General features: G+C 47.0%; 1 protein-coding gene across 1 annotated transcript in view; it reads right to left on the bottom strand.

The window, feature by feature from the left end:
- ANTXR1 (ANTXR cell adhesion molecule 1) overlaps positions 1–23298 on the bottom strand; it is a 131715-nt gene that overhangs the window by 89907 nt on the left and 18510 nt on the right. The window contains exons 4-8 of the mRNA XM_035118587.2: positions 21763–21844; positions 21569–21602; positions 16918–16997; positions 11531–11599; positions 9937–10017 (exon numbers count right to left, since the gene is read on the bottom strand). Of these exons, the coding sequence (XP_034974478.2) occupies positions 9937–10017; positions 11531–11599; positions 16918–16997; positions 21569–21602; positions 21763–21844 (346 nt within the window). The remainder of the gene's footprint in view (positions 1–9936; positions 10018–11530; positions 11600–16917; positions 16998–21568; positions 21603–21762; positions 21845–23298) is intronic.

Below are 23298 nucleotides of genomic sequence, written 5' to 3'. Positions count from 1 at the left end.
CTAGTTTAACAATACCAAACTAAAACACAGCTATTTTTTAAAAAACTTCTCCGACGCCCGCACAGCAACTCTCAAACCCCCGAATGTGTACGTATATTAGGGAAAATTTTTGCCTACGGATGCATATAGGTAAAGGTAAAGGGGCCCCTGACCATCAGGTCCAGTCGTGTCCGACTCTGGGGTTGCGGCGCTCATCTCGCTCTATAGGCCGAGGGAGCCAGCGTTTGTCCGCAGACAGCTTCCGGGTCATGTGGCCAGCATGACAAAGCCGCTTCTGGCGAACCAGAGCAGCGCACGGAAACGCCGTTTACCTTCCCGCCGGAGCGGTCCCGATTTATCTACTTGCACTTTGACGTGCTTTCGAACTGCTAGTTGGGCAGGAGCTGGGACCGAGCAACAGGAGCTCACCCCGTTGCAGGGATTCGAACTGCCGACCTTCTGATCAGCAAGCCCTAGACTCTGTGGTTTAACCCACAGCGCCACCTGGGTCCCTTACGGATGCATATATGTGGCCATAACTCACACAAATGTAGTATAAGAAGGAAAATCACGTGCAAAAATGTGCATATTGGAAGCAATCTGCATCAAAATGCTAACCATTTCCCATGAGGCTTTTTTTATATATATATATATAAAAATGCAAACTTTCACTGATATGTGGTAAACTTAATGGAAGACTGGAAAAATTAGAAACTGGAGAAGCCCAAATTGACGGAGTGTGCCTGGGGAAAGCTGGCAGGGGTGGGATGGCAAGGACCAGAGTGGGGTCCCTGTTTTGGCTGGGGAAAGTTATCTAGGCCCCCTTGATTTTTGGCAGGGTGGGGGAGAAGCTCAAATAAATTCTGCGTTAAAAAACCAGAGATATTTCAGCATGGGGAAATTGTCCATTTCTAGCATGCTCATTTCACACCGGCCTTCAAAAGAGATGCAGAAGGAACCATGGGCTCTTTAGAAGTCTGCATAGACTGTTGAAAAGAGGTTTCGGGGCTCATACAAATACCAGGGATTCAGGAACCGAAGAGAAGCAGATTCTTCTAACCAACTGACACCTCAAGAATAAAGGTGAAGCTTGGAAGAGGAGAGCAGAGGAAGTGTCTAGAGGTAAGCAGGAACTGCCAGAGATAAGAGAGAGAGAGAGAAAGAGGGAGGGAGGGAGGGAGAGAATAAGGAAGCATTTACAGAAATTAGACTAGTGATAAAAGAGTGTAAAACTGAAAGGGGGGGGGAAGAGACCATTTATCTGGAACACAATATCCAAAATTCATACTTTTGTATGTAAGCATAAAAGCTTATCATATTTATTTATATGCTGACTTTCCCCCAGTCTGGGACTCAAGGTGGCTTACACAGATAAAATAGATAAAGCTAAAAACATAGAAAGGGCAATCATTAAAATGTAATTAAACACTGATAGAAATTAAAATAATATTAACATGATCCATTAAAAACACAGGTAACAACAGTCTTTCCTCAAAAACAGTCAGTTTCCCAATGCCTGTTGGAACAGGAAGGGCTTCCCCTGCTGGCAGAAGGAGAGCCAGCAGGGAGCCAGTCTGGCTTCTCCAGGGAGGGAGTTCCAGAGTCCGGGAGCAGCCACCCAGAAGGCCCTGTCCCTACCAAGTGTGCCTGAGAGGGTGGGTGGCAGGACCGAAAGAAGGGGCCTCCCCTGCAGATCTGAAAACCCAGGCCGGTCTGAATGAGGGAATACAATCTTTCAGATAGCCTGGACACTGCATATGGTTTTATAGGTGTTTCCATTTTAGATTTCAAAATTCAGAGCATGCTTTCAGTTTGGAGGCAAATTGTCCAGATCTCCCATTTTATAACCCCAAATTCAAGCTCTACTAAGAAGAAAAGCCAGTTTTTTAAACATCGAAATTCTACATTTTCAGAATTGACGGAAGTTGTTGGTTTGCTCAGCCGTTAAGACATCGCTTAAGATGTCATAACCAGACTTGGCATGAAAGCACCTAGGATTGAGCATCCGCTCCCAAGGCAAACAAGCCTTGGGAAACAAAGGCAGCTGGCATGAATGCCAATCTTTTTAATAAATGAAAAAAATGATATACCACATTCACTCCTCTCTTGGTTATTTTAAGATGGTAAAGAATAAGAGGGAAAACCCTGCTTCCACCCATCTAAAAATGAAACTGGTGGAGATTTTGGAGCTTTGCTTGGTCTGTAATGAGAATATTGTCATAATAGGGATTAGGAGGGGAATGGAAACCCTCTCCCACAAAAGCCCCCGGACCTGCAATTTGTCAGGCTTAATCCACTCCGAGGAGGATCAAGTGCCTGCCAATTTCATTCACCTCTGCCAAAATGGGTGTTTGGGGGGGGGTATAGCCAATTTAAAATTCCCCATTAGAGTGAAAGTGAGCTTCATTTTGCTCAGAACCCAAATCACAGACTGAGGCAGAGGGAGCAAAGAGCAACTCAGAAACAGATTGGATTTTTTTTTAAAGCACAGACACGAAGCGGATATTGGGGGCCATGATAGTGGTTAGAGGGTTGGACTACCAGGACCTGAGAGAAACCAGGGTTCAAATCTGCTGGAGGCCAGACACTGCCTTGCCTACCTTGCCGGGTTGTTATGTGGATTACAGAAGGTGGGGGCAAACCAATGCTATTTTTTCTAGAAAAAGGGGTGCTGGAACTCACCAGAAACACCTCCATCCCTCAATCTCTTAGAATGGCAATGGTACCCACCTGAGAGGGGCCAGAACTGAGTTCTGGCTGAAAAAAAGCCCTGGGGAGAACCATGTATGTCATGTGACATATAGATGCAATAAATGAATACCCCTAGTGCATATCAATGATTCTGATATACTGATCTGATTTAATGTTTTGCTGTTTTAATGACATTAAGCCATTTCCCCCAAGTCTCTGAAGCAGAACCAGACAGTTGAATAAAGATGAAAATGGATGCAGAGCTTTTGTTTAGAATGGATGCGGAAGTTTAGAAAATGGCAGCTTCCTTCGCAATCTTCACTTTGTCTCTGTGTACTCACTGTATATCCTTGGGGTGAGTCACGGCCCCGTGAAATCTGTTGATGATTACACGCAGCGAGCATTTAATTTTATTTACATAGCCTGAGCATCACTAAGCTTTATCCAAGCTGAAAACCTCGGGGGGGGGGGGAAGGGGGTAGGAAAAAAAACTTATTTCCAAACATTGTTTTGCAGCAGGAGGAACTGTAAACAGAGCTGTGGAAATAACAGCGGCCCGCCAACCAAACTGCAACCCACCGGCCATGTTGGAGGCTTGATGAAACTCTTATGCTCTTTTGACTGTCTGAGGTTGGCCAATATCTGGTAGGCCAAACGGTTGGTATCCTGCATTTGGTCTGGTGGGCCTCATGCCATGCCAGCAGTTACTCTCCGTGGCATGGAGTCCTACTATTTATTTATTCATTTTTAAAATTATTTATTTGTTATTTATTACCACTATTTATTTCTTTATTTAATGCATTTCTAACCCACCTTTCTCTCCAAGGAGCTCAATGCGGTGTACATGGTTCTCTCCCTCCGCATTTAATCCCCACAACAACCTTGCGTGGTAGGTTAGGCTGAGAGGCAGCCACTGGCCCCCGAAGGTCCCCCAGTGAGCACAGCTGAGTGGAGATGTGGACCCTGGTCTCTCCAAAGCGATGGCTTTGTGGGGCAGGTGGGTGGGTGACTGGAAACCCAAAATAAGTTGGGGTGTGAGCGTGGGAACCCCTTCCATCTTCAGCTCAGTCTGTATATATGTATAAATAAACCCATATATCTAAAAAAAAGACACCACAATCTCCAGTCACCTTCAACTCTGAGGAAACGAAACCTGAGCTGCTCACAGAGACCCCTCAGATCTCTCCCGGGGCTTGGAGATCAGGCTGTGCACAGCAAAATATTTTTTTAAAACCACTGGGTAGAAAGCTTACCAATTAGCAATATACAAAAGTGGCTCTAAAGCTGATGGCATTAACAGCAAGCGACCAGCAGCAGCTCGCACCCTCCCTCTCGATTGCTTAGTGTGGCAGCACCGACACTTTGGAACTCCCTGCCTATTGAGATTAAGCAGGGGCCTTCTCTTTACTCTTGTTGGTGCCTGCTAAAATCATTCTACAGTGGTGCCTCGCTAGGCGAATTTAATTCGTTCTGTGAGTCAATTCATTTTGCGAAAAATTCATCTAGCGAATCCCATCGGAATGCATTGAATTTTTATTTATTTATTTATTTTGGCCATAGGAACGCATTAATTGAATTTCAATGCATTCCTATGGGAAGCCGCGATTCGCTAGACGAATTTTTCGCAAAGCGAATTCGTCTAGCGAGGCAACCTCCGCTCGAAAAATCTCTTTGTTAAGTGAAAAATTTGTCTTACAGGGCATTCGTCTAGCGAGGCACCACTGTACAAGCATTCTTGCTTAGACAGATGCTTAGAAAGTTGAGGTGATTTTAATCTGTTTCAACGTTAGGATTCCAATATTTTTCTTGATTTTACTGTTTTATCTTTTCGTAAACCACTTTGACGTTTTTCTTTTTCTTACAATCAACTTCGACCCTCCAGCTGTTTTGAGACTACAATTCCCATCATCCCTGACCACTGGGTCCTGCTAGCTAGGGATCATGGGAGTTGTAGGCCAAAAACATCTGGAGGGTCAAGGTTGAGGAAGCCTGAATTAAGGAATACAAACATCCCTTTTGGTGCTTCACTGTTTAAAGAACGAATCAAGAATTTCCAAGTGGTCTGACAAGCCCATGACTGAGGCCTTTTCCTGAACTCATGTCCTGATCTGCAAAAATTCCCTCTTGAAAGCCGCAAAGAAAATTGCCTCAGAGCGAAGCAAGACAAAAGCCTCATAAAACCCGTCTCCCTGCGCTCCCCTCTGCCGTGGGGAGTGGGAGGGTGTTTCAGGAGGGCAGCCCTTGGCAGGCCTGATTCCTTTTGTGAGGGGTCCACGGGACACTTATGTCCCGTGCATGAAATTATTTTGTAAGAATGTGCAGATCAGCCATGAGAGAAGCAAGAGCAGGGTGCCAGTTCACAACAAAGCAACCCTCCTCCAAGCTCCTCCTTGCCATTCAGTCTCCAAAACAAAGGCAGAGTTCCATTTATTCGTTCTTACAGTTAATTTATCCATCACCTTCCAAACCACCATGGATGTTTTCCATTCTGTTTTGTATCAGTACCCAAAACCCACAAAACGTCTTTGGTGAGAGGCAAGAGTGAAGCAAAAGGAATAAGAAACATGCAGTACGGGAAGCAATGCTTAAAACATCCTTAAAAGTTATTCTTCAACAGGGCAGTCTCGAGCAGGTCGGGCGCCCTGGCGCTGAGGGGCGGAGATCGCTCCAGCGCCCCTGACCTCGCAGGGCGCAGCATGGTTTCCGCGCAGCGCCCGGCCTACCGGCCCGGCGCCCTGGCACACCGCGCCACTGGGGCTCTACCTAGAGCCGGCCCTGTTCATCAAGCTGACATGAGAAACAAAGATGGCCGCAGTGGTCTATAAGGAAGAGGAAGAAAACCCTCTACAAAATCCACGGTTGGGCACAGCTGGTCTATGGCTCAGCTGCAGATTTTGGCATTAAAAATGATGGTTTGTCCCCAGTGGTCTTGAGTTTCCATGGTGATGGTGATGATTATTACAGTTAATTTATTAGTTATCACTCCATTAAGGTGATTTACACATCAGATAATTTAAAACAGAAACACGGAAAACAACAAAAAACATTTAAAACAGGACTAAAACCCAGAAAAGTAGGCAGACATGGGAAAGACCCATTTATCCAGCTGGGAAAGCTTATGGAAGCAAAAAAAAGTCTTCAGCCATTTCTGGAAAGTGTGGGTGGTGGGCGCCTGTCGAATCTGGACAGGGACAGAATAGGGGCAGCCATACTAAAGGCCCTGCTCCTCTGAGTTACTACGGAGCAGGCTTCTGAGATCTTTCCAACTTGCAGGAGAAACTCTCTCACAGACTGCAGGGATCTGCTGGGTGTTTGCTTATTAATTGCATTCCTATCCCGCCTTTTCCTGCAAAGAGCTTAAAGGTGGCATTCATGGTTCTACTCTTCCTCTCCTCCTTTAATCCCCGCAACAACCCTGTGAGGTAGGTTAGGTCCAAACCAACACAGCGAGGTGAGTGACTGGCCCAAGGTCACCCAGTGAGCTTCACGGCAGAGTGGGGATTTTGAACCCTGGTCTTCCAGGCCCTAGCTCAGGATTCTAACCACTGCCCCACGCCGGCTCTCTTGGGGTTGCGCTCGGTGCCAGCTTGGCCCTCAATGCAAGGTATAGTGATCAGCCAGTGTGGTGAAGCGGTCAGAGTGTTGGACTAGGATGTGGGAGATCAGGGTTCAAATCCCCACTCAGCCATGAAGCTCACTGGGTTCCCTTAGGCCAGTCAATGCAGCTCTCAGCCTAAGCGATCTTGCAGGATTGTTGTGGGGATTAAATGAGATTGGAGGGGGGGGACACAATGAACCCCACCTTGAGCTCACTGGAGAAAACGGTGGAATAGAAATGCAATATAACAATAAAATAAATAAATATAATCTAGCAAGGGTGCCAGAGGGATTTATTTCACTTTATTTTATTCATTATGTTTATTTATTAGGCGGCGTACAGTGGTACCTCTACTTACGAATTTAATGCGTTCCGAACGCACATCCGTAAGCCGAAAAAATTTGTAAGTCGAATCACATAGGGATTGCATTGGGAGAAAAAATTCATAAGTCGAAGCAACCCTATCTAAAAATTCGTAAGTAGAAAAAAATCCTATCTAAACCGCATCCAAGATGGCGGACGGAGCTCCATTTGTAAGTAGAAAAATTCGTAAGTCGAGTCATTCATAAGTAGAGGTACCATTGTACATACTTCTCCTCCCCATTTTATCTTCACAACAACCCTAGGAGGTGGGTTAGGCCGAGAGGCAGTGACTGGCTCAAGGTCATACCCAGTGTGCGTCATGTCACAGGTCACAGTCCAACACCCTAACAATTTCACTCCACTACGCTCCATATGAATGTCTCCCTCCTTCTACTTTCTGCATTGAAAGCAGCTCTTTCCGGGGAGCAGCTCCTATGAAGCCCCTACTAGACCCTCCCCTCTCTTTCATTGGGCTGTTTTTGGCCCCCATCCCCCACTCCCAGGACCACAATTTTCTGCTTCTGCTGCTGCTCTGCCTGTTATTTCCTGTGCTTCTCCACCCACGGGTCCCTTGTGCTGAGATTCTGACCAGCAAGAAAGATACAATCAACCAATTTATGGGGAAACGTACAGCTTTTCCTCAACGCACAGAATGCTATTCCTTGCCATGCCTTCACCACGCATACATGATCCCTCCATTATGAGATTTTATCATTTCAGAGCGACCCTTGGGTAACCTGACTGCTGCTAGTAAGGTTGGGAGGAGCCCAGCAAGCACTTGGATAATCAGCTCTGCCCAGATTTTTCACATGCGCGTGCGTGCACACACACACACACACACACACAGGAAACTGCTTCTGGAACCCATTAAGAACAGCTGCAAAAGGAATGAAACGAAAAGGAACGAAATCTCTCTTACAATCTCACAATACCTGATGATCCAACATCATTTGGTGCATCCCGTCCAATTTGGAAACAAATGTTAGGAAAGAGAGGAGGAGGGCCAAGATCCAATTTGCCTTGCATGTACCAGATAAACATATTGATGTAGAGAAATGTAGAATTGTAGAGTTCGAAGGGAGACCAAGGGTCATCAAGTCCAACCCCCTGTGATGCAGAAATCACAGCTCAAGAATCCCTGACATGTGGTCATCCATCTGTATAGACTGACGGATAGGCAGTTTTTTTGTTTTTGTTTTAAGTGTTAAAACCATGTTGGGAAGGGATGTTGTAAAAACGAGCCAAAAGGTCTTTGAGGAAGTTTGAAGAAATTTGCTAAAGGGTTTGATTTCCTTGCTTTTCCTTGCTGTAGCCTGGGATGTTCGTTACCTTATCTGCTTAGAAACAGAATTTGCAATGCTTGCCTTGCAAGAAGGCAGGCTCTTCCGATGGAGTGCATTTGTGGCTCAAACATGCCACCGTAGTTGTTTGCAATCCCTTGATACGTCCCGTTTAGCCCTGGCTCATGTCTATCTGCACCTTCTGTGCAACTGAACTGGGAAATCCACTCGGAGGAGCAAGCCGGAGAGGGCAGCTGTGCTTGCTTCAAATTTAGGTTTTTGTACAGCCCAGCTCTGGGAGTGGCTCCAGGAAAGTGCAGGTCCCTTCTCCAGCATGTGCTGCAAGAAACACTCATTCTGAAGCCATTCTCAGCAGCATTCTGCACTAACCCCAACTCAGGATTCCTGCATGAGAGGAATTAGGATGTGCAATGGAGTTGGCCATCTACGCCATTGTTGAGTGGACATCTCAAGAGATGCACCAGATCTAGCATAGCAGGTTTGGGGTGCTAGGGCACATCCGTATGAGTATGACGTTTGCCATGTGAAATAACAATAAATAAATAAATAAATAATTATTTATACCCCGCCCATCTGGCTGGGTTTCCCCAGCCACTCTGGGTGGCTTCCAACAGAATATTAAAATACAATAATCTATTAAACATTAAAAGCCTCCCTAAACAGGGCTGCCTTCAGATGTCTTCTAAAAGTCTGGTAGTTGTTTTTCTCTTTGACATCTGGTGGGAGGGCGTTCCACAGGGCGGGTGCCACTACCGAGAAGGCCCTCTGCCTGTTTCCCTGTAACTTGGCTTCTCGCAGCGAGGGAACCGCCAGAAGGCCCTTGCCGCTGGATCTCAGTGTCTGGGCAGAACGATGGGGGTGGAGAGGCTCCTTCGGGTATACTGGACCGAGGCTGTTTAGGACTTTAAAGGTCAGCACCAACACTTTGAATTGTGCTTGGAAATGTACTGGGAGCCAATGTAGGTCTTTCAGGACCAATGTTATGTGGTCTCGGCGGCTGCTCCCAGACACCAGTCTAGCTGCCGCATTCTGGCTTAGTTGTAGTTTGTGGGTCACCTTCAAAGGTAGCCCCACATAGAGTGTGCAGTAGTCCAAGCAAGAGATAACTAGAGCATGCACCACTCTGGCAGGACAGTCCGCGGGCAGGTAGGGTCTCAGCCTGCGTACCAGATGGAGCTGGTAAACAGCTGCCCTAGACACAGAATTGACCTGTGCCTCCATGGACAGCTGTGAGCCAGATCTTGGTGGTGCTTCAGGTAGACGTCATTATATGCATGCTGTTGCTGGTTGTTGCATGTTGTTCTCCAATTGAGCTGCTATTGTGCATTGCTGGTGATCAGTTCCAGCCATGTTCCACACATTTTTCATAGGCTAGCAGTGTTGTAAGAATTTCAACCAGCCAGAAACAAGAAGAAATAAACCACATTCCCTTATTCAAACAAATCGACCTGATGTTCTCTTTTGCATTTAATTTCCTGACTGGCTCCGTCGTTCATGCATGCTTCACCTTCGCAAGCACAGACTAAGAACAGATCTAAATCATGGTTGAAACTGCCTCAATTGCGCCACTTGCACAGTTAAGGCTGCAATCCTAGGAGGCACTCAGCGGGCCGGCTTCCTTAGGATTGTGCTGCCTGCCACTAGCCCCACCCCAAATGGAAGCATTTGTAACCCTGCAGCCTGATTGGAGCACTTCATCTGCAACAGCAAATCTGCCACTTCCCCTTGGGGAGGCACAGACCATTTGACCTCTTGGCAAAAGCCTCTCCACGCTTTGTACTTGCTAACCGTAAACAAGCCTCTGGCATCTCCTGTCCATCATCCAAGCCCATTCCCACCCTCACCCAGGTCCAGCCCTTCAGTTCCATTCCTGCTACTACCCCCCCCCCCCCAAGAAGAGGAGGCCCTCAGATGTCAGGATAGTGATAAATGCCTGGTTTCTGGCAACAACGTTGGTGATTTTACAAGAGTCGTAAAATGAACACAATGGTAAGTGATACTTACTGAGTCAATGATCCCCTGGAGAGCTTCGAAGCCATCATTCACGGGGAAGACGTGATCCTTGCTGTCAGCGATCCGTGCCAGCTGGAACAGCAACAAAAAGGGTCAAACTTGTCAGCAGCCAGCAAACAATGTCATAAGGAGGAGTTGAACACAAAGCCTTGGCCAAGCAACCAGTGGGCTGTGGCTACAGAGGACAGGCAACGGTGGCTTTCGTGTGTTTGCTTTTAAAGTACCAGTAGCCAATGCTACTGAGACTCTTGAGAGTCCCATGGACTGCAAGAAGATCAAACCTATCCATTCTTAAGGAAAACAGACCTGAGTGCTCCCTGGAAGGACAGATCGTGAAGCTGAGGCTCCAATACTTTGGCCACCTCATGAGAAGAGAAGAATCCTTGGAAAAGACCCTGATGTTGGGAAAGATTGAGGGCACTAGGAGAAGGGGACGACAGAGGACGAGATGGTTGGACAGTGTTCTCGAAGCTACGAACATGAGTTTGACCAAACTGCGGGAGGCAGTGCAAGACAGGAGTGCCTGGCGTGCTATGGTCCATGGGGTCACAAAGAGTCGGACACGACTAAACGACTAAACAACAACAACAGCCAATGCACTGTGATTTCTTTTGGTCCCGCAATCAGGTTTAGCAGGATTTGCAGCCCCTTCAAAAACATAAAAAGCTTTGTTTTTGTTTTATAGTCTTTTAGAATTGGAAGGTACCCCCCAAAAGGTCATCTAGTCCAACCCCCTGCTAAAGGATCCACAGCTAAAAGGCTTCCTGGCCATCCAATGTTTCAAAACCTCCAACAAAGGAGAGCCCACCACCTTCAGGGGGACTCTGTTCCACTGTCTAATGGCTCTTACTGTCAGAAAATTCTTCCTAATATTTACTTGGAATCTCCTTTCTTGTGATTTGAGGATCAGTTAGTTTGGGTCCTCCCCTCTGGAGCAGCAGAAAACAAGCTTGTTCCATCTTAAATGTTGCAGCCCTTCAGGTATTTGAGGGTGGTTAGCATATGTGGGGAAACCCAACCACAGTTTACAAAAAAGATGAAACAATAAACTTATCACCAAGAAAAATGAACAATAATTTTAAAGCTGCAAAAAGTTGAAATAGCAATAGGCTCACAAAAGATTAAACTCACGTTAACTTTCTAAACATCTTGTAAGCTCGTCTAAACAATAATGTTTTTAGCAGGCACCAAAAACATTACAGCGAGGGCGCCTGCTTGATCTCAATAGGCAGGGAGTTCCAAAGTGCAAGTGCTGCTGGCATTCTTACAAAATGTTCCTATAAAAGATGGAGTCCACACACACTTTTTTTTAAAAAAAACTGCTGTTTTGTGCAAATCTGGTATACAGTGGTACCTCGGGTTACAAACGCTTCAGGTTACAAACTCCGCTAACCCAGAAATAGTACCTCAGGTTAAGAACTTTGCTTCAGGATGAGAACAGAAATCGTGCTCTGACGGCGCGGTGGCAGCAGGAGGCCCCGTTAGCTAAAGTGGTGCTTCAGGTTAAGAACAGTTTCAGGTTAAGAACGGACCTCCGGAACGAATTAAGTTCTTAACCAGAGGTACTACTGTATTGGGAACTTACCTGTGTTTCATTGAAATCTTTCACGCCAACACAGTACACAGTTGCCCCCAGGTCACGGGATCGGTTTGCCTTGAGCAAGAAAATAAAGAATAGATACTGCAATGACCCACACAGATTAAAAACCGTAATCATGTGAATGTGGTTTTCATGGCTTGACTCTGTGGCTGCCTTCAGATTTGAGCTAAAGAAGTGATGACGAACTCTCTGCTACCCACCCAGCCAGCCTACCATCCAGCCATTTTACCTGCCGACGCCTAACAAGTCTGTCTACAAGTTCACCAGTAAGGAAAAGAGAGCATCTTAAAGTTATAGGAAATGGAGACATTGAAAAGAGATATTTCCTTCAAATTTCATCCACTTCTGTCAAAGGGGGAAAAGAAGTTTTCCCATGATAGTCAACAGGGAGGTATTGAGCTTTAGTTTTCCCAAATGAAAATGGCAGGCCCAGAGGAGTCCAGCCTTCTGATTGGTGCTTTTGCCATCGCCATATCATTTTATTTATTTTTTTATTTATATTCTACCTTCATATTTATATTCCAAGGAGCTTAGGGTGGCATACATACTGCTGCTCCACCCCAGAGGGGGGGCTAAGCTGAGAGTGAGTGACTAGCTCAAGATCACCCAGTGAATTTCATGGCTGGGCGGGATTTGAACCCTGGTCTCTCCCAGATCCTAGCCCAGCACTCTAACCACTACATCACACTGGGCTTCCCACTGCCAATCAGAAGAAAATTTATATGCCCCCTTTCAGTCCCAGAAGAGGATCCCAAGGTGCCTTGTCATAAAACAAATTAAAACGTAACAAAAAACCAGGGCCAGAATAATAACAAAAACAATGTGATTGAAATAAGAGGAGGAGGAAGAGGGAGGGAGGGAGGGAGGGAGGGAGGGAGGGAGGAGGAGGAGGAGGAGGAGGAGGAGGAGGAGGAGGAGGAGGAGGAGGAGGAGGAGGAGGAGGATCTAGCTAGTGGACCTGTTTCTTGCAAATGCAAATTTATTTCCGCCCAAGTTTCATTAACATCACTTACTGTTTTATTATTTTTTGCTGGACTACCTTAATTTTCATTCCACAAAAGCAATCTTTCCATTTGGGTGTTCAAGGCTCAAAATTCTACTTTTACTGGGGGGGGGGGGCGACACACACCTCACCCCCACCTCCACATTTCCATTCCAGTTAATGATTCTCTCCAGCTTCTGGTCAGAACAAATCGAACATTTCACACCATCACAGCGTTGGATTTCATCAGGCTGCCTGATACAGCATCTCTCTCGCCCTTGAGCAGATACACAATCAGCCCGATTGAAGTACAGTGGAACCTCGGTTTATGAACACCTCGGTTTACGAATTTTCGGTTTACGAACGCCGCGGACCCATCTGGAACGGATTAATTCACTTTCCATTACTTTCAATGGGAAAGTTCGCTTCAGTTTATGACCGCTTCAGTTTATGAACAGACTTCCGGAACCAATTACACCTATGCTTCGGGTTAAGTACGCTTCAGGTTGAGTACTCCGCGGACCCGTCCGGAATGGATTGATCCACTTTCCATTACTTTCAATGGGAAAGTTCGCTTCAGTTTATGACCGCTTCAGTTTATGAACAGACTTCCGGAACCAATTACACCTATGCTTCGGGTTAAGTACGCTTCAGGTTGAGTACTCCGCGGACCCGTCTGGAATGGATTGATCCACTTTCCATTACTTTCAATGGGAAAGTTCGCTTCAGTTTATGACCGCTTCAGTTTATGAACAGACTTCCGGAACCAATTGTGTTCATAAACCGAGGTACCGAGGTACCACTGTATTGAAATCCTTGAGAAATTAAGAGTCAATAAAACTACGCACAGGAGACTACCCAACTAATGACATGTCACTCTGACCTGGGATGTATTGGAGAAAGAACGCCCCTGTATCACCGACTTTTTTTGCCTGCTAACCTCCCTCGTGAAGCTCCGAAAAACCTGGCTCAGCCACCCTAAAGCTTTTGCTTCCTTTTGTGCATTTAAATGGCAGGGGGGTGGTTTATCGCAACATTAATTCAGGGAGGAGTGTGATCTCCCAGTTATGACAACCGCTGGGCCTGAACTCCCAACTCCACCCACTGCAAAAAAAAAAAAAATTAAATCCAGGGAGGGGGACGTTGTGCATGGAGCACAACTAGCTGCCTTATCCTGTTACTGAGGAATTGGGATTGGTTTGGCCAGGATGCTTTCTCTGACTAGGAAAAGATTCCACAGTCTGTGGCCTGCTTGCAAAAGATACATTTGCCCTTCATGGCCATTCAGCACAGCCTGAGGGATCAGAGGTCCTGTGTTTTACCACTGAATTGGAGCAAATGGCAATTGGATTTTCCACTGGTTTTCCCAGTACGTTTCCGGGCACAATTCAAAGTGTTGGTGCTGGCCTTTAAAGCCCTAAACGGTCTCGGCCCTTTGGCCTGAAGGAGCATCTCCACCCCCATCGTTCTGCCCAGATGAGGTCCAGTGCTGAGGTCCTTCTGGCAGTCCCCTCACTGCAAGAAGCGAGGTTACAGGGAACCAGGCAGAGGGCCTTCTCGGTAGTGGCACCCGCCCTGTGGAATACCCTCCCATCAGATGTCAAAACTATCTGACTTTTAGAAGACATCTGAAGGCAGCCATGTTTAGGGAAGCATTTAATATTTGATGAATTATTGTATTTTAATATTTTGCTGGAAGCCGCCCAGAGTGGCTGGGAAAACCCAGCCAGATTGGTGGGGTATAAATATTATTATTATTATCTCTGATTCAGCAGGTTTTCCCAGGGAAAGCACCAGGACAAAAACAACACAACCCAAACACCTCTATGCTTGGACAAGAAGTGCAGACATGTGCCTAGAAATCTAGCACAAAAGGAAGTCTGGATGAGCCCTAATATATGGGACCACCCATCAACTGAATGAGGATAACCTGGGTTCACCAATCCATGCTCAGGTGACCTCTAGGTTATATTACTGCAACCTGAGATACGCGGAGCTGCTTTTGAAGAGAGTTTGAAACTCTAGCTGGTACAAAATTCAGGGGACAGATTCTTTAACTCCTGGCATAAACAGGAAAGACTCCTCATATGCAAATTCATGTGGGGGTGGACTACATCAGTCTAACCTGAATGGAGGGGAAAGTGGATCAGGAGCTAGTGGATCAAGAGCTAGCCTGGTGTAGTGGTTTGAGTGCTGGGATAGGACCTGAGAGAGACCAGGGCGTCAATCCCCACTCAGCCATGAAGCTCCCTGGGTGACCTTGGGCCAGCCACTGCCTCTCAGCCTAACCTACCTTGCAAGTTTGTTGTGAGGGTGGGGCACTGTATGTAGGCCACCTTTGGGCTCCCTGGAGGATAACTGGGATATAAATGTAATAAATGGCTGAATGTATGAAGCTTGAATATGGTCTTTCCCGCAGCCCCTCCCGCACTCTGATCTGCTACCTGCACTCTCTTTCAGGACACCTGGGCTTGATTCCAAACAGGTGGCACAGGATGGGTGCCAAGTCAGCTCTCTTAGTTTTTAAGAAAACTTATATCCCGCTTTTCAATTAAAATTTAAAAATTGCACCAGGGAGACACATGGCATGGTGGTCTCACAATGCTCCACACATCAAGGGACCTCTCATTTGGGGGCCAGATCCAGTTCCTACTCCTTGATGGTTGCCAAGGGCTCTGCACATAGAAAAGCTAACAGATCTGTTTCCATTTTCTTATTCTTTCCCCAAGTGAGGTGCAATTTTAGGTGAACTCTGCAGTCATTTTGTCACATGCATCTGTCTATGAGACAGACATCTGAACTGTCAGTCTGTGGCTTCCAGCTTTGTCTGGACAAAGTTCCCCTTGTCTGCCTGCTGTCAGGCTTGCTTAAAACACATGCCAGTTTTGATCACCAGGCAGACAGAGTCAGACAGGCAAAATATGATCTTTATGGGTGCAAAGATATGCTACCAGCCTCACAGAACCCGATACCTCACTCTCTCCTGAGGCAAAACAAGATTAATGAACGAGTTGTCTCAAAGAAAGGAGTCCTTTGCTTTTCTGAAAAACCTGGAGAGATTTTCAAAATGTTGGTTTTTCATCTGCATGGAGAAGGGAGATAAAGGCTGTGCCTTTCCTTGGGTTGTAAAGGAGCATGGCTAAGCACAGGGTTTTGGATGAAACTGGGTGTTGGTAAGCCAGGCTGATTCTCGGAGGCGGTCAGCGGGAGCCAGTGTGGTCTAGACTGATGGGTCAAATGCTACATGTGGTTTGGATGGGATGCATTTGAAATTTCAAATCCCAGCTGAGATGTGGCTACGGACTGGGTAGGAGAAACCCCTCTGGGCTGCCTCTGCTGTTTACATGGTGGCCCCACAATTTCCTTGTGGGCACTTGGTTTTGCTGACACCCAAACATACAGGTTCACTTATGCTATCTCTTGTAAGTAGAGGGAGATGTGTTTGAGAAGGTGTCTGCAGCAACCCTGCGTCGTGGTGGGAGGAGTATTTTGGTATGAGGGTTTCTAAAAGATGGGTGTACTGGGATTGGTTGCTCAGTCCCAACCCCTCCTCTGTGAAATGGCAAGTGCCATGACCACAGAAGTGAACAGCCAGCATATGCCACTCCCTGCTTCTCCACACCAAGGCTGGTCAGGAAAAGAGCTTGACGTCTATAGAAGAGGCCAGGAATCGCATCTGTCCAGACTGCCTTGCCTCTGATGCAGAAGCTCTGCTCCCTAAAATTTGGTTTGTGCAGGTAAAAGGTAAAAGACCCCTGGACAGTTAAGTCCAGTCAAAGGTGACTATATGGGGTTGCGGCGCTCATCTCGCTTTCAGGCCGAGGGAGCCGACGTTTGTCCACAGACAGCTTTCCAGGTCGTGTGGCCAGCAGGACTAAACCGCTTCTGGTGCAACGAAACACCATGACGGAAACCAGAGCGTATGGAAATGGTGTTTACCTTCCTGCTGCAGCGGTACCTATTTATCTACTTGCACTGGCGTGCTTTCGAACTGCTAGGTTGGCAGGAGCTGGGACAGAGCAAGAGGAGCTCACCCTGTTGTGCGGATTTGAACCGCCAACCTTCTGATCGGCAAGGCCAAGGGGCTCAGTGGTTTAGACCACAGTGCCACCCACATTGGTGTGTGAAGGCAGGTCGGCATTAGTAGGGAGAAAGGGCAAGGTCTTCTATTTGTGCTCAGAAGAAATATAGACTCCACATATTCAAGAACCATACATGACCCACATAAACAGATTATTTGGCTCACACAGTTTCATTGAAGGCAAGACAAAGATTTTCCCTGCTGACAAAACCCACCTTTGACTGAACAGGCATGTTGGGAGCAGGAGGTATGGGGAGCCAGATGCCCACCCCATCACCTTCCCATTGATTTTAAACCCATCCCATTTACCTCTCTTTCTGCATAGAAGAAAAGGTCCTCATGAAGTTCTCCGTCTGTCAGTGCAATGATGACACTCGCCGTCCTAAAACCTGAAGAGAGGAAAGCCGTTCCATTAATATGGTGAGTGAGGAGATGAAGTGGAGCATTATGAAATGGCATGTGGATGCATGGAATCATAGAATCAAAGAAGGTACCTCCGATGGTCATCTAGTCCAACCCGCTGAAATGCAGAAGAGAAAACTCTGGTGCAAAAAAAGGCACTTGGACATGGAGCTTTAAAGCACGGATCTCTGCCCAGAAAGCGTGATGCAAAAGGTAAGTTTGGCTAAGCAATGGCTGGTTCTTTCACCAGTGTTAGGAGGTGTTCTAAGAGTGCCATTGTAGCCCATGGAGCATGTACATTAAACTTTTGTCCTGCTTCTTCTCTAGCCAGACTTGCTCTACAGCATTATTGTGCTGTTCAGGCCACAACAGAAGAGTTACGGCTGGTATCTGTGCCTTTCCAACCATTACTGAACAGTATATAGCAACAGAATTGGATTTACAACCAAACAAACACACAGGAAGGGGGCACAGTCTGTTGTGAGTCTCTGATGAGTCCCTGCACATGACAGATTCTTCCAAATGCCTCTTCGGCACAGCTACCATTTACACCTTAAGTCAGGCATAGGCAAACTCGGCCCTCCAGATGTTTTGGGACTACAACTCCCATCATCCCTAGCTAACAGGACCAGAGGTCAGGGATGATGGGAATTGTAGTCTCAAAACATCTGGAGGGCCGAGTTTGCCTATGCCTGCCTTAGGTGTTGACTTAAACATAGCATCACATGCTTCTGCCCAAGGACCAAACCAGGCATGGAAGCAAATGCAGCTGCCTCCAGAATAAGCCTCCAGAATAAGCAGCTGCCTCCAGAATAAGCCACAGAATCTGGCTCCTCCATCCCAGGATGTGCCTCATGCCAGGCGATGACAGTAGCACAGGGAGCTGCCTTCTCCCAGGTCAGGTCACTGGTCCTTCCAGCTCAGTGCTGTCTACACGGAGTGGCATCAGCTGCTCTTCAGGATTTCAGACAGAGAGGCTTTTCCAGCTCTGCCTGGAGATGCCAGGGACAAAAGCTGGGATGTTTGTCATACAAAGTGATCCAGCTGGCTGAGTATTGTCCACACTAGTTGGCAGTGCCTCTCCGGGGCTTCAATCAGGAATATTAGCCGACCCTACTTGAAGGTTGCAGGGACTGAGCCTCATGCTCTGCCAGGGGTCTACATCCTACATTTCCCCACTCTCTTGTCACTGTCAGTCAATTAGGTAAAGGTAAAGGGACCCCTGACCATTAGGTCCAGTCGTGACCGACTCTGGGGTTGCGTGCTCATCTCACATTATTGGCCGAGGGAGCTGGCGTACAGCTTCCAGGTCATGTGGCCAGCATGACAAAGCCGCTTCTGGCAAACCAGAGCAGCACATGGAAACGCCGTTTACCTTCCCGCTGTAGCGGTTCCTATTTATCTACTTGCATTTTGACGTGCTTTCGAACTGCTAGGTTGGCAGGAGCTGGGACCAAGCAATGGGAGCTCACCCCGTCACAGGGATTCGAACCGCCAACCTTCTGATCAGCAAGCCCTAGGCTCAGTGGTTTAACCACAGCGCCACCTGGGTCCCTTGTGTCTGTCAATTACGAAGAGGGTAATGCATAAGAGTGTGATCTGCCATGGGTGGCCAGAAGGAAGGTCAGAGTCTACTGGGCTACCTGGTAGCTCACTGCTAGCATTGATGGTAAGTTACAGGTAGGTAGCCGTGTTGGTCTGATGCAGTCAAAAAATAATAATCCTTCCAGTAGCACCTTAGAGACCAATTAGGTTTGTCATAGGTATGAGCTTTCGTGTGCATGCACACTGGTATCTGCATGCACACGAAAGCTCATACCTATGACAAACTTAGTTGGTCTCTAAGGTGCTACTGGAAGGATTTTTTAAAAGAACACTGGACAAGGCTGACCTTGGGCTTAACCCAGAAAAGATACTTCTGATGCCCATAAGCAAGAGGGCATACTCAGAAGCACAGATCAGTGGAAGAACTGTGAGCATGCACTCATGCTTTCTAAAACTTATCAGCGACTCATGCTCTGTGAGTCAGCCCACCCCTGTCCTACAGTGGGGGCGAGGAAGGGAGAGTTGGATCCAGGCCAGAGCCAGTGTGGCACAATGGTTAAGGTGTCGGACTAGGGCCTGGGAGACCAGGGTTCAAATCCCCACTCAGTTATCATGCAGCTCATTAGGTGGCCCTGGGGCCAGTCACTACATCGCTCAACCGCCTCACAGGGCTGCTGTGGGTTTAAATGAGGAAGGGGAGAACCATGTTCACCATCTGGAGCTCCTTGGAGAAAAAGGTGGGATCTAAATGCTATAAAATAATAAAGAAATGAATCAATGCTCCTTGGAGAAAAAGGTGGGATATAAATGCTATAAATAATAAAGAAATGAATCAATGGTTGCTGCTGATTCGGTGGGGCTGTGCCCTCCACCCTGTAGAGTTCGGCCCCGGGGAACAAAGGATGCTCTGAAAGGTTCATGAACCCTGGACCTATTTGGTAGCTGGCCCCACTATGACAGAACTGCTTGTAAAGTAAAAGAGCCAAGCATATTATCATCTAGATTGCAGCACCGCCTGCCAAAATGCATTCTTCTCCCAAGGAGATGGTTATCTTGCTCTTAAGCATGGCCCAGGCTTGTCATCGGTATCAACCGAAAAGCGCACAACCCTCATGAAGCAGAACCAATTAAAGGTAATTTGGATGGCTGCCGGCAGCTCCTTGCAGTAAATCTGAGAGGCCTCTGAAAACAAGGATTACATGCTAAAGATGACATTTTGCACTTGTTAAAGCTAAATATACGGTAATTGCAAGACTTCTACCTGCAAGGGAGAAAAAAAGCAAAAGCCCCAGTAATTAACAGCCTCTTTAAAATACCTTATGGTTAGAGTGCTCCCCCCCCCCCAAAAAAAACACAAGAGCAGGTTTTTTTTTAATTGCCACATTGCTGGAGAGAGCGAAAAATCAATTTCAGCTGCTTTCTGGGACAGTTGAGGAAAGCAGTTGAAAAAAGTAGCACCCAAGAGGATTGGGGCTATCTAAAACTTACTTTGACAGACTTCAGCTCTCAAATTGTGAAGGGCTTTAAAAACTAACTCCTTAACGTGATAGTATTCAAATCAAATCACTAATGTCTCAAGGCAGTTTATTAGTGCAGGTTCTCTGGCCAGGACTGCTGTGCTGCCTGCTTGGTTCATGGATCGAAAGTGGAAACCCCAAGTTTATGCTAGTAAGAAACCTAGGCATATCTCCTCACTCTTTCTCATTATCCAGGACCCCACTTAAGCGGAAATCCTTCCTACACTCTTGTTTGGCTGCTCCTCCATTTTAAACTCTAGGTCATCAAATGCCGTTTTGGGGGACTGAGTCTTGAGCTGTGAGCTTTGTCAGTCTCCTTCATTGGAAGTTTTCAACAAAGGTTGGATGACCATCTCTCATGGATTCTTTATCTGTAATTCTTACATTGCTGACAGTTGGACTAGATGAGGCTCAGGATCCCTTCTAACAGGAATCCTTTAATTCTATAAACTGTTTTAGAACAATTGGTAAACTCAGAACAAGCCCTTCCCAGTCCTTGGGCATAAAAGCTGATCTTAGGGACAAATCACAGATTCATATTCCAGTTGCTTAAGAACTCTCAGGCTCATCCCATAACTAGACCCAGCAATAGGTTGGCTTTTAATATGTCAATAAGACCTGCAGGGCCGTCTTAAGGTCATCGGGCGCCCTGGTGCAGGGATCCCTCGGGCGCCCCCCCACTCTTTTAAAAAAAGGAAAACTCTTACCTGGCGTGCCGGGCGGTGGGAGCCTCACGGCGGCCCCCGCACCTCACAGCAGGGCCGCGCTGTGCCGGAGGCTGCCTGCCTGTCCGATGCTGCCGGATTGAGTGGAGGAGGGGGCGCCGCTGCTCCGCACGGCCTTCCTCCCTTCTCCCAGCGGAGCGGGGTGCCTGGGCAGGCCGGGCCACGGCGGGTTCCTTCCCGCCAACAGGGCGCTGCGTTTCATTGGTAGAGGTGCTGCCATGTGGCGTCACCTCTACCAATGAAACGCAGCGCCGGGGTGAGGGATGACCCTGGCGCTGCAGAGCGGAACAGGGTCCTAGTGCCCCTGTTCCGCTCACTTCCTTCCCTGCTCTTGTGGCGCAGCTGGTGGAGGGAAAAGGGAGGCCGCCGCGAAGCTCCCCCACTTGCTGGGGCGCCCCTCAGCGCCCCCTGATTGCCCAGGCGCCGTGGTGCATTGTGCCACTAGAATCAATGGGTGAGCCAGGCCTGAAGACCTGGATACTTGCTACTGCTGTTGGTCTCAGTAATTTAGGTCAGGCATAGGCAAACTCGGCCCTTCAGATATTTTGAGACTACAATTCCCATCATCCCTGACCACTGGTCCTGTTAGCTAGGGATGATGGGAGTTGTAGTCCCAAAACATCTGGAGGGCCGAGTTTGCCTATGCCTGCTTTAGGTTCCCTTTTTGACATTTTCCACAGTCAGGGCAGCAGAAGAGGCAGGTACCATCTGTCCATCACTTACAGGACAATAAAGCAACTTCCATTCAGTGACCCCCAAACTCATTCTTACCTTGAACATTTTCATGGTAAATTTGCTCACTTGCCTGAAAGAGAAACAAAAACGACCGTCAGAACCATAAAGAAGAATGTGTGAGGAATAGGGGGCCATGTTTGGAAACAGCAATGTTTGGGGCCTGATCCACCCGCTGCCCACCCCCAGAGTGATTGGGAGCAAATGTCACGCTGGTGCGGTTTGCGATTTACCCTCTCGAAGCCTTCGTGCATGTACGTGTCTCCTCCTGGCAGGACTTTCTGGAGCTCCTCCAAGCCTTGACGGATCTGCTCCCTGAAACAGCAGAACACAACATCTCCGTTGAGGGAAAGCCAACACGCTATGGATAAAATTGGTGGACGAGGAATAACATTCAGATATAAAGATTTCAGCTCTGCCTGTTCCAAACTATATTCAAAATGAAATGCAACGCAGTTGAAACAGGGGACACATTTTTAGATGCCAAACTGAGCCAATTCAACCTTTTGTGCCGTCTTTAAGCACCTGCGGAAAACCTTTCTATTTCGCCAGGCCACTCCAGGCAATTAAGTAGACATCCATCCACAATCGTAAACTGATATCTGCTTTTAATTTGTATGGTTTTACTTTATTTTGTTTGTTTGTTTTTATTGCTGCAAACTGCTTATACAGTATGCCTATTTTATGACACAGCAGCATGCAAATATTTTTATAAATAAATAAACTTATGTCAAGCATGTTCTTTTCATTTTTGTAAGACATCAATATCCTGCCTTTCTACCATCAATGGAACACAAGAGAATGTAGATATATTCACTGAACAGTCTCCCTTCTAGGTACTGACCAGACCTGATTAGTTTCCACAAGGTGGTAGTCTCCTACAGGTAGGTGCACTTCAGACTGTATCCTGGGGCCCAAGCTGTGCTCAGGACCAGTTTCTTGAACACCTCGTAAGTACTCCTGCATTGCAGGGGGTTGGGCAAGGTGGCCTTCCAATTCTACAATTCTATGGTTCTATAGTTCTTTATTCTGTCAGTCCTCGCCTTCACGTTACACAGAATTTAAGCAGCTGGACCTTCTTGCTCACAATATTTTGATAAATCAATGAAGTTTACATAGCTAGATTTTATAAATCGCATTGTGTGTAACATGTCTATAGCTTAGCAGACAATTTTACCTGGCTTCAGAAAAGAGGAAGAAGAGCATGGCAGGGCATTGTTTGGGGGTGGAACAGGGGTATGGATTCCCCCACCCCGCCTTTGCTAAATTGCTGAGTGAAAATCAGTCTAACTCGAGGCAAATGGAGAAAGCAATTGTTATAAGCTGTGGAAGTTAAACGGATCCATCACCGATTCCTGCAGGAGGGAATTCCATAGCTGAACTATGCACTGTGTGAAGAAGGACTTCATTCTACCTGTCCCGAATCTTCATTGGACGTCCACGATCCTCTAGTATTACGAGAGTCTAATCTTCAGGCTCCAGATTTATGTGAAAGCAGCCACCCTCTTCCCTCTCTTCCTCCATCCAAACCAACTTCAAGATTAATGAGTTCATGGGAAAGACTTTTAAAAGTCCTGGACATCCAATTTAATCTTTTCAAAACGCAGGCACACAGAAAGATTAAAAACAGGCGGAGCAGGGTGGGCTCTGTGGTGTTTCACTCAGCTGTGAAAACTGACTCGAGGGAGCCAAGTGGAGTTCGGAAAGGCTTCCAAGCCAAGATAACGCCTCTGTGGTCCTCAGACTATCTCCGAATGAACTCATGCTGC

Source organism: Zootoca vivipara, chromosome 6, assembly GCF_963506605.1.
Source record: "Zootoca vivipara chromosome 6, rZooViv1.1, whole genome shotgun sequence".
Lineage (NCBI taxonomy): Eukaryota > Metazoa > Chordata > Lepidosauria > Squamata > Lacertidae > Zootoca > Zootoca vivipara.
The sequence above is the reverse complement of the archived record's forward strand: the minus strand, read 5'-3'. Positions and strand labels throughout refer to the sequence as shown.